General features: G+C 44.4%; 1 protein-coding gene across 9 annotated transcripts in view; it reads right to left on the bottom strand.

The window, feature by feature from the left end:
* PITPNM2 (phosphatidylinositol transfer protein membrane associated 2) overlaps window positions 1–12,319 on the bottom strand; it is a 125,689-nt gene that overhangs the window by 48,704 nt on the left and 64,666 nt on the right. For all 9 annotated transcript variants that reach the window (XM_059863316.1, XM_059863314.1, XM_059863320.1 and 6 more), the window contains one exon: window positions 72–286. In XM_059863316.1, the coding sequence (XP_059719299.1) occupies window positions 72–166 (95 nt within the window). In that variant the 5' untranslated portion in view covers window positions 167–286. The remainder of the gene's footprint in view (window positions 1–71; window positions 287–12,319) is intronic.

Consider the following 12,319-nt stretch of genomic DNA (forward strand, 5'->3'; position numbering starts at 1 on the left):
CTGCCAGAGAGTGACACCAAGCCCTGTCTTTAACCCAGGGGCACAGCTGTGGGCACTGTGCCCAGTTTTACCTTGTCCTTGTGTAAGGATAAGCATTCCAGGACTCCTCCTCGACGCGCAGAGCTGCCTTGGGCAGGATGGAGCGGAACCAGCTGGGGATGTGCATGCCGATGTGGTAAACCTTGTGGGTGTACTGCCCACTGCCCCCCGGGCCATCCACGTAGGGCCTGTTCTCCAGGATCTCCACTCCACTGCCTTCCCCACATGTCTCCTCTCTGCTCTTTTTCTGAAAGGTAAAACAGATCACAAATGCATCACAAAAATGTTCATTTTCCTGGGCATCGTACAAGGACCTGGCTCGCAAAGCACCTGGACGCTGGGGGTGGTTTCTAGAACTCCTTTTGAGCACAGCAGAGCTGCAGCAGCACTCCAGCACTAAGATTATCAAACCTAGAGATTACTAAGGCAAAATTTAGAGACTCATCTAGCCAACATAGAGATTTGATTTATTCAGGACCCCATGCCAACTTCCACTTGGATGCTCAGCTTGAATGGAGCTGTAATGACACCTCAACTCCTGTTCCTGGAGCAGGTAACACAGCACACCCCAACCCTTGGCTCCAGCTCTGAACCACCCAACAGCACAAAACCCTTTTGCATCAGCAGCCAAGGGGAGTCTGTCCCACCTGGCACAGCCCCGTGGTGATGTCACACTGGCTCCTGGTGCAGCAGCACCTCAGGCTGGACACCAGGAAGAGTTTCTTCACTGGAAGAGTGGTCAGGCATTGGAGCCACCACCCCTGGAGGTGCTCAAGAAACGACTGCACATGGCACTCAGTGCTCTGGTTGAGTTGAGAAGCTGGGAATTGGTCACAGCTTGGACTGGATGATCTCAGAGGTCCTTTCCAACCCCAATGATTCCGTGATCACAGTGATAAAAACCATTCTGTGACCTACACCCACAGGATTTGAGGGTTTGTTGCATGTGATGTGGCCCAGCAGAAGCTCTCCAAGAACAGCTTGGAGACTTTGCTCTGCTAATTAAGATATTTTGAAGAAACAGCCCAAGTTTGCCAGAACGATCACTGCACCCCCTGGCAGCCTCCGCATTTTGGCTTATTTGTAGGACTGTCCTTCAGAGAAAACCTGGCAAAAATTCCCTCAATAAAAAAATACTAATTTCAGTGCTTCTAAGATGAGCTAGAGACAAACCAAATATTTATTAATTTCTCATGCATTTCAGCAGATTGGATGGTGTATAACCTTCATCATTCCCAAACAACAGATTCATTCTGTTAGCATTTTGAGATTATTGTTTGTATTTGAGAGCATTTTGAGAAGACAGTACTTTGGAAATTAAGGGGGCAAAAAAGGAATTTTATACCAAGAATCAACTGTGAAATGTAACACAATAACAACTCCTCATTTCTGGCATACAAACAATTCAAAGGATAACATGGTTTAACAGAAAATTATTAATAAGATGCAAGAGATCAACTTCTTATCTTTTGAGGACAGGATGTTAAGCCAACAGAGCTGCTTAGAAGTAAATAGCCCTGTTTATGAAGACCTCTCAAGTGATTTTAAATTTAAACAGCCATAACTGACAAACCTAAATAACTGACAATTTAAATAATCACTCTTTGCCTGCCCCACAAACTGCAATAGAAAAAAAAATAGAAAAGCAGAAAAGTATTTTTTACAGTTTATTCTAACACTCAGCTGGCAGTTCATTAAAGCACACATCCTCTTCTAACAAACTACTGTCTTTCAGTTCTTATATAAGCACTGACCAAGTCCTGTACAAATATTTATGACAATAACATTAAATAATCTTGATGACCCCAAAATCTGCTTAATTCAAAGGTCTCAGAAAAGGCAGTAACCCAGCCAGCACAGTGGAAGTGTCAGACAGAATAACTGCAAAGCATCTGCTCTGAACAGTTGATAGAAATTATAGAGATATAGAGTTTTATTGTATGGCAGAAGCACATGGAAATCATAAGCAGAGGGAAGATGAGTTTTCTTCATGCCAGGTTATTCAAAACTCCCTTCTAGACTGCACAGTCACAGCAATTCCAGGCAATTCTGCAAGCCCTCATTTGGGACCAAAATCCACTGCGGGGTTTTCCTCACTAATTCCCCATTTCACTTTTCCCTGTTCAGCCAGAAGTTTGAACAAAAACTTCTCTGCAAGGAGATGAGCTGCCTGATTCTCACCCTACAGCTGGAACCCTGAAGAACCCACAACACTGGCCAATTTTTGCTGTACATGAATAATTCCATCAGCAACTTCTCCACACAACCTGGAACTCTGATGGTAGGAGAGGCAAGGGTGACACAGTGTCATTGTCCCAGGAAGGAAGTGGCGGAAGGAAGGAAAAACCAAGCTCACTGAGACTCTCTGTGAAAGTCAGTTCACATCCCACTTCTGAATTGTGGTTATTTTATTCACTGCTGTGCAGCCACAGCAGACTGCAAACCCTATTCTGGGAGCAGGGTGTGCTTCCTCCTCCAGCCTTTCCAGAGGACCAACTCCAGCCCACAGCCTTTGTCACCCAGTTACAAACCCTAAGCAAGTTTTGGCCCTTCACATCCCTCCTACTTGTCACTTATCTACGTAAGATATGACGAGGACAGCAAGACCATTTTCTCAGATGAATGTGAAATAAGAGCTGTAGCTCTGCTGACAGGAAAAAAAAAATCCCAAGATTATATCCCAAACTATCTTTAGAGCCAGGACTTTTGAGTCAGGCCAAATTTATACTCATAACACACCACACTGCTGGGAAGGATAGTATGATCAAAGAGAAACTCCCCAGGATAAACCCACACAAAGCTGCTTCCCAGCCCTCCAGGCTCTCACACTTAGCAGTTGGCTTGTTGAGAAGACAACGAGCTGCAGTGAAGGAAGGAAGGGCCAAGAGTCAGGAGAGATGGTGAACAGTGCAGTTACTGACCAGTCAGAAAGAGAAAATATGTTTCTCATATCATAAAAATAAAGACTTTAGCCACATGCACTTGAGAGACCAGGGCATAAGTGGTGCTGTGAAAGTGAAGCACTTGTGGGAGTGAAGAGCAATTTGCTCTGCAGCCATGCAGCCTCTTCATGCCTACTGTGCCTGAGCTACAGCCTGGAGAGGGCTTGTCACAAGGAAGTGGTCTGTAAACAACAATTAAAAAAAGACCTCAATTAGGAAAACATTTGGCTTTGAGAAGTGTGTGTCAGGCCCTCTCCAAGGAATATCTGCTGGAGGTGCTGATGTGCAGGCACTTGAGGGTGAGTCTCAGAGGTTTCAGCCTCAGAGAGAAGTAGAGACTTTATTTAGCAGATGACCTGGGTCATTGCTACCCACTACTGACACAGCATCCTCCCCCTCTGTGAATACCTGAGGAACGGTCCCCACCAAAAATCAAAGAGTAGCTGAGAGCCTCTGTGTGCAGGTTATCTAACCCACAAGCACAGTAAACCATCTTACATTGTATTACAAGAGGAAATCCAGTCATCCCTTTCCAAGTCCCTCTCTCCTGCTGATGCCACTCCATGTTCCCCACAGCCCCATCAATAGCTTTTCAGGACAGATGGTGACACAGATCCCTTCCAGCTAAAGTAATAGCATTAAATTACTCATAACAGGGAACCCAGAGAAGCAGATGCACCATGATTAGCAAGAATGCCAGTTACTTAAAGGCTTCTATTAAAATAAATCTCTTGGCACAGCAGCATAGCATGGGACACAGCACATGACCTCAGCACAACAATCACAGATGAATAATTCCCATGAATATCACTTAACCACTGGGCCAGCCTAACCCCATTTATCATCTGCCCTCAACAGCAGACAAACAGCTGTAAACAGAGCCTTCCACAGGCAGGTTCATCAGTTCTCAGATCTTCCATCTCCTCTCCCAGTTAGAAATGAGTCTCCCAACCACAGCAAAGCCTTAGTCCAGCAAATGACCTGGCCCAGTGAATGGAAGCAGGTGACTCAATGCAATGTGTTTGGTTTTCTAGTGGAACACAGCTCCATAAAGGAATGATGGTTGATGGCAACAGAAACCTTCACAGCCCACGGAGTCTCAGCACAGCTCAAGGAACAGCATTCCCAGAACAGGAATGCATAATGCTGGATCAAATAGTTAAGGATGTGGCTTATTGGATCAGCTGGAGAAATACACAAGTCAGGCTGTGGAAATGAAGATTGCCTTGTAATGTTTTGCTTTTGGGGAATTAGAAGAAAAACAGCCCCATCACCCAACTCAGAACACCAAGAAGAGTATTAATCTAATCCAGAGTCCTCCTTGTGCTCCTGCCCTGGAATCCAGCCCAGGCTGCTCACAGGCTCAGGTCTAGAAGCAGAGAGACTCTGCACAGCCAACAGCAGCACTGCAAACAGCTCAGCTGGTTTAGCTTCTCCTGAAGCTGCCTGTTTTTACTGGAACTGCTTTGAGCACTGCAATGCTCCTGCAGAGAACAGTCAGGACAGGGTAGGCTGCATGGTGATAATGGGTGATCCAGGCATGTTCTAGCTTTCCAAAATGGATTATAACTACACTCTCACCTTGTTTACCACTGATTATTGTTTAGAGTACAACCTCTCAATCTAAATAAGTGAGACAGTGCTTACAAAAGGCTGGGGTGTTTTAGCTTCCTGATGTGCAGTCACACAGTGCCACAGGACCCACGAGGGTTCTGATTTGAGATCACTCCAATTATGAAGACTGACAGCACCCTGCTTGACAGACCTATCTCCCATGGGTAAGGAAGACACAAATCGTTGGAAACAATAACCAGAAGATTTTTTTGAGGGGTGTTTTTTTCCTCCAGCTCCCATTTGGAAAGGGGGTATTTTGAAAGTCTGGACAAAACTCTTCTGGAAGAATGCATTAAAATAACACTGAACTCTCAGGATTTTTTTAGCCTACTTAGACCCAGATAGGGATAGAGAAGTTTCCAGCTGGCTGATGGTTTCAGTTAACAAGGGCTGCAAAGACATCTCTGTAACCACAGAACAAGAACATGACAGCAAATATCCCCAGAGGACCCTGCTAACATACTTGCTCATATTGTTGTGGCAAGGGAGGCTGAGAAAACATTCTCTATGACCAATTACTATTTTTTTTATTGTTTTGGATGCTAAGGCTACCAGAAACACCAATTAAGTCCCCAGAAACAGACCCTTCCTTTGGGAACCAGAGAAAGCATGAAGTGCCTCACACAATCCATCAGACCACAAAAATGCCTGAAGCTGCTCAGCAAGATGACTCCTGCCACCACTGGAGAGCTCTTAAGACCTGTTTTCACCAACCAGACCTGTTCTGTTCAGTTTTAGAAAGGAGGTGTAAAGGCACCCAAGGTATAAACAAAATTTAGGCTGGGGGAGAGGAATAAACTCTTTGCTCTAAATCTCTTCCATACGCTAAGGGAAAAATATTCCCAACTATCTCCAGTTGAACATTATTTAGGCTGAGGGATATTTCACAACTGATTTCCCAAAGTGGTGTCTTCTTCCTACCACCAAGAGCCTTCCTTGCTATGCTCCAGCAGCAGCCATCCTCACTCCCACCTGCAGGCACAGGTACTGAGGAGGTATCAGTGACACTGTGACTGGGACCTTGCACGTTGTAAACTTTAACAGAAAAGCTGGGAGAGGTTATGAGAAAAGCAGCCTGTTAGTCTCAGCCATGTAATTTGGCCTATTGTGGCACTATCAGCAGTCAAACACCCCAAACAAACCAGCACAAAATACAACAGCACATTCCAGTCACAGCTGCCAGAATTAAACAGCACCAAAAACCAGAAAGCCAGTGATGGACACACTGGGAAACACCAAAAGGTGCTGGAAGGAATGCTTACTTTATTCTGATGGGTTTTCCCAGCACAGGATGCTGCACTGGGGATCATGTCCAGGGAGGGAGTGCCTGCTCGGGGTGTAGCTCTGCCTCAGCCGCCTGTGCTGCGGAATGACTCAGCTCTGGCTTCTGTTAACCACTCCTTCACCAGCATTTGAGCTGACATCTAATTCATTACCAGCAATCTGCTTTCACCACCAGTAACCCTCTGCCTGCTGATGCAGATATCTGATAGCCAAGGCCCCATTCATGGTCACTATTTACTGCAGGTAACCAAAACCTACCTATGAAAACACAATGCTGGGTTATCCTAAAAGTACCATGGTTTCATACTTTACAGCTTGTTCTTTTCTTTTCTTTATGTGTGTGTCAAAGACCTGAAACACTCAATTAAAATCATATCACCATAACCAGGGTGATACCTGAGCAAAAAGCTTTGTTCCAAGTGAAAGAAGGGAGCAAAAAAGATGGAGCTATTCTACTCTTAGAGAAGCCAAAATTCAGAACTTCTCGTCACATCAAAACCAACATAATTTTATCAGTGCACAATGTTCTAAAAGCAAACAGAAAGTTAAAGGAATTAAATTAAAAATAAAAATCACCCCTACTGCTACTTATGCAAAGAGTGCTGAAGTACAACAGCACACACAACTTTGGCTGTCAGAGGCTTTTGTGCCCCAGTCAGAACAGCTGAGTGCCCTCACATTAAAGATCACAGAATCAACAAGAGAGCACCGTTTTGAAGAAAGAGAAAGTAATCTGAAGACACAGAGCTGCTGGCAGGGCTACACCAGTACCCACATCTTTGAATCCCCATTTCAGCACCCTAACTGTTTTGTGACAGTGCTCTTTGCTGGAGTAGTCACCTTCATCAAAATAGAGCAAATCAGTCCTCAAACAGGGAAGCTCCTCTACTGTTTTGCAGGAGTTGAGAGCAATCTTAACTGTTATATTAGAAAGACAATCTTAAAGGTAGGCAGGGGCTTACCTTTAGTAATGGGAACCCTGTTATCCCAGGGATGGTTTTAACAGAACTTTTGAGCCTGCACTTTGTAAAGTCAAATCAGAAACAATCACAGCAAGTTGGACTGGCAATCTCTTAACCACAAAACTGCTCAGGACAGCAAGGGACTTGTGAGTTTTGCTCATGTCCCTCAAAGCAAGGCTCACCCTGTCTCATCATGCATGGTAAAGTCAATGGGAAAACAAGTCCAACCACAAGAGGATTCCCCACTCTGCCCATCACACCATCCCTGCCCTTCCAGAAGCTGTGGGCACCACAGGACCCTGGTTTTGTTTACACCATGAGCACCACGTTATGCATGCAGGCAACTTTAAACGGCATCCTCTGTTTCCATGGCAACGGGAGGGGCTGCATCAGCAATCCCCCAGTTTGGGCCATCCTCACTCCAGCTTCAGCTGAGCTGAATCCTTGCTGGGAACAGCAAACCAGTGATGTCACCAGTAACCATGGTGCCCACAGCTGAGCCTTCCCTGTGCCCTTTGTGCTCTAACATGCATCCTTCACGCGTGACAATTACTTTAATCCAATTAGTGCTGTTAAAAAAAAACAAAACAAAAAAACCCATGAAGGGCCATGTCAATACTTATTTTGGGAAGGAAGGTTAGTTTGAGTCAACAAGATAACGATCAGAACACGAGGCTTTACAACAGCACTTTGAGCCTCAGTGCTCCCAATACACAGGAATGACCTGAAACCCTGGGGAGAGGGGAAAGAAATCTGTTCCTCACCAACGGCTTCATTAATAAAGGCAAAAGAGCAGCTGTTTTAAACATCCCCCTTGCAGGTCTGATCAATGGGCTGGGCAATATGCAGTGCTTCATTCCAGCCAGGCACTGCCCTGTCCCCAAACACTGATGCCTCACCAGCTGCACATAATTCTGATAGCAACCATAAAGTAGTTACCCTCTGATAGTAACCATAAAGTAGTTACCCTCTGTTTTCCCAATCCAGCACTGATCAGCAGCAACTTCCAGGAGGGTTCCCCTTTTGGGACCTTCCCAGCTCTGCAGGGAGATGCCACCTGATCACTCCTGCTGTAGGGCAGGGATTTTATGGGAGGGAATCTTCCCTCAAGTTTACCAGGCAAGAATTTGGACTACCAGACAGGTCTGTAACCACCCTCAATGCTGCCTCCAAGGGGACATCCAGCACAGGAGGAGATCAAGAAGGGTCTTTGTGTCAGAGAGAGGCACGTGTAGAGCTGCACAAGCAGGAGGCCCTGAGGAAGGGATCTCTCTCATATTACCTGCACTGCATCTGCAGCACCATCAGCACCAGCACTCCCAGCTGCTTTGCTTGTAATGGAACTCACATTTCTTGTAAAAAAGCCCTAAAAGCTGCAGGCAGGCCAGGCTGTCAGCATCAGGCTCTGGAGCAAGGCAGAGCAGAAACACACACAGCATCACTTTGTACAAGTGTTGTAGGCACTGCATTATTTAGAATCAAGGCTAGATATTAATGAAGCTGCTTGTACAAAACCAGGATATTTTGGGGAAAATCAATTGTGCAGGGTCATAAAAAATTTACAGCATTAAGAGAACCTTTCTCATGGCCACTCATTAATCACTTTGCTTTACAAAGATGCCCTGTCATAGTCCTTTAGAGTCAGGGCTGAATGTGCCACAGGCACATGAATTAGGGATCACTTTATTATGGAGATACCTCAAACTTGTTTACCCCACATGCCTCATCTTTCAAAATGTCTACTACACTTCCAGCTCAGTATTTCATCTACTCCAAGTATTTCCTTCCATGTCTTTAAACTGATTTTTCACTGCATTAACTCTTCCACAGACACTGTCTGTGAGAATTACTGTCCCTGGTTTAAAGGGAGGCAAAGCAAGTTGCCCATTACTATACTGTGAGTCAGAGACAAAATTTCAACTTGGGCTTCTCTGGATCAAGTCTAATCCTCTGACTACATCCCTTATAATTTAGGAACCCAATGCAATTGTTCACTAACAATGGGCTGTGTGCTAAAATACCACAGGACTGGCTTAAAGAAGTCCCCATAGTCTTCCTAATACTTAATTCATTACTTGCCTTCAGGTATTTGAAAAAGGGAGAACCTAATCCCAGCCAATATTTTTGTCCTTCTTTCATAAGAATAAAAAAAAAAAATACAGAAGGAAAAAGGGTTTTTGACAGCCAACAAGTTCAGTAGGATTGGCAGTGCTGTGTCCTGTATTAAAATCAGTGCAAATCTGAAGTTTAAAATTGTTTGTGTTAAAACATGATCTCAGCTTCATTCACCTTTGTGAAGAGAACGAGAGCACACGAACTGTCAAGGTACCACAAAGTTCACTACCCTAAAATCAATCTTTTTTGGAACATGATATGGAATCCCAGACAATGTAAGAATTCAAGGATAATGACTACAAAACAAGAAAAAAGTAGATGCAGAAAAGGTGTTTGATCCTTCTGTATGTTTTCCCAAAATGATAACCTGCATGGGTGTCACTGTCACCTGTGCAAATGAGACCCCAAGTGTGGTACCACCCTTGTCCTCAAAACTAAACATCTGCAAGTGCCTTACTCTCCTCCTCCAGAAGGATGCAAATCCTCCTGATCACAATGAAAAGGTTATGAAAACCAGAGGAAGAAGAGAGCATACAGAAGCCACAGGTTTTAACACTGCAGCACAGAAATCAGGGGAAAAGCTTCAAACCAGGCTTTGCTTTTAGACTTGCAAGCCTTCCAGGGTCTCTGGAGCTGTCAGCAGCATCACCTGCTTTAAAACTGAAGCATAAATGTCTGTCTGTGCAGATGGCCAAGGCATCTGCACGCAGAACAAAAATAATCAGCCATCCAGTTTTCAGTGTCCAGAGATGAAGGGTTAGTTTGCTTTCCCCCACTCAATCAATCCTTCACCATCTGCTGAGCCTGCTGGCAGCTGCCAAGTGGAGCTGAGGGTTTAAGGGACATGGCTTTTGCACCTGGGTATCACAACAGGGCCTCAAGAATTACCACCAGCACCAAGCAGAGCTTTAAGTCTGTTCTCAAAGGTGCTTCCTGAGAACTACATGGAAACGAAGGGGAAAATAGGACAGTGCAGGTGTCTGGAAATTGAGATGATGGACAAACCATGATCCTCCTGAAAGGAGGAAAGTGACTCAGGATACTCGATCAGCAGTCAGGACAGGAGAGTACAGCACACTGCAGATGCTTGGAACACACTTTGATTTTTCAGGAAGGCAATAAATGCAGAGCCCTGGAGGACGGTAGAGGAGAGGCTCATGTTAAAACATGGGAGAAGCCCTCAGCTCCCAGGATTCTGCCTGAGTTCAGCAGGCAGTGTTGAGCAGATGGGTTATCTTCCATGCAGTGCCTCAAACAGGGCCAGAGGCCTTTCCCAGTCATGGACCCTCAAAGTGATGAATGACAAAGTATTAACGCTATTAACTCCAAAGGATGACGCTGCATCTTAAAATAAGTCTTATCCTCAAAAGGTAATCACAAAGTCCAGCAGAAGAATATTTTTAAAACACTCTATCTTTGGAGGAAGGTCACAAATACCCAGAGAAATCTCTGCAGACAAAATGAGGACCAGAGTTATTTACAAGAGACAAGAAAGCTGCGCACACTGATATAAAAATAAGTCGTAATAACAAGAGGAATTCTCTTGTCTTATGAAAGGGTCAGAAGGGCAGCGGTCTCTCGGAATCTCATGGCATATGGAAGCACAGTAATGAACGTTATTAAGATGATAAAAGGACTGACCTTTGGCTAATAACATCCCAACAAATGCATGCAGGGCTTGGATTTCAAGCTTTTATGAAACAGAGCCTTTACGTTAATGTGTGCATTGTTTCTGGGGTGAGGAGGAAGTGTACAGAAAGAAAGGTTCCCTGAACACACAAGGAAAGGATGCCAGTGTTCCAGGAAAGGATTGCTGCTGAGACCAAAATATGCAGGATTCAGGAGGGGAAGAATTAAGAGACCCTTTAATAAGATCTCTCAAATGTGTAACACAGATCCCCTTGTGCCAAACAGGATTCACCTCAGGGAGACTGAAACAGCACACACACCTCAGATGTGATGCGCAGAGCCTGAGAAGACATCCAGGACAGAGCCCTTGGCTCAAAACTTCTGCAGGAAGAAACAAATCCCTATAGATGGCTACAGCTGTTCCCTCCATAAATAGTTTGTGTTTCACAGAACTCATTCCAGTGCTCATCTCCAGTTCCTCTCAGCTTACTTCAGGACATCAGTCTGCAGCTTGCCCAGATCAAACCACTCCCAGTCCCATGGACAACTCAACTTCAGGCTGAGTGCATTGAGAAACTCTCACCCTTGGAAGCAGGACTGGCTTTTAAATGTGCACACAAATTTCAGGGAAAAGTTACATTAATAGAGGTATAAAGAGTGATTTCACTGCTTTGAAATATTTTGCCTGTTTTATGCACCAGAATAAAACCAGGAGGGAAGATTGCTGGTTTTTAGCTCAGATACAAAAATGAGTAGGTTTTAGTTTGGACTTAAAAAGAGACAAAACCTCAGCAATGATGCAAAAAGGTCTTGTGCCTATGGAAAAGCTAAACCCAACTGCTCTGGATGGAGCAAGGTCTCCCAACCTGGAGAAGCTGCCAATGCTGCGTGAGAGGCTTCCCTTGGAAGGACATTGAAAGTCTGAAATTTAATAGAGGAAAAACAATTCAGATCTGCTAGGCTTCAAGCAAGTCGAGGGTACATTAAGTCCTTGCTGTAATGTAAAATTAACTTATTTAGGGAAGAATTTAAGTGCTACTTAAAGTACTGAAACCACTGACTGTAGATAATATTTCAGAAGCCAGCAGAAAGCAACTTAGGAGACTTTTTGCTCTCTCACCTCAAATTTAAAAAAAAACACTAAAAAGCAAAGCAGCAGGCCACTCATCTCAGTTTTCACAGCTTTATACACCAGCCTGGAGAACTTGTAGTTATAAGAGGAATTACAGAGCAACACAGGCATGCACACAATGATTTATTGCACGTCTCGCCTGCCCAGTGGCGCAGAGAAGCAAGAGAGATGTGGATTATATACTGCACAATTTTAATTCTCCCATCCAGTAAACACAGCAAATATGAGTACAGCCTGTTCCCATTTAATGGAAGGATCCTTTGCTATTTGGGCATGATGCTGCTTACATCAAATCTGGTGGAAAGTTTTGTTGAGACTTCTATGAATAAGAAGGGGTTGTTCTCTCATGAAAACAGATGATTGATCCTTCCACTGCAGAGCAAAACTCTACATAGAAATGGCTTTGAAAAGTGATGACAGTACTACAGCTTGAGTCTGAACATCCCTGCCCACATGGCTTTGAGGCACCACTTCCACCACAGGGCTCAGGAGAGAAGGGCCTTTTGGAAAACTTCCATTTGGACAATGCTGGAATCTAGGAAAATGTATATCTAGGCAAAAAGATTTTAAAAAAGAAATAAAGAAATTTGTACCAACTGGTT

Source organism: Haemorhous mexicanus, chromosome 19 (genome assembly GCF_027477595.1).
Source record: "Haemorhous mexicanus isolate bHaeMex1 chromosome 19, bHaeMex1.pri, whole genome shotgun sequence".
Taxonomy (NCBI): Eukaryota; Metazoa; Chordata; class Aves; order Passeriformes; family Fringillidae; genus Haemorhous; species Haemorhous mexicanus.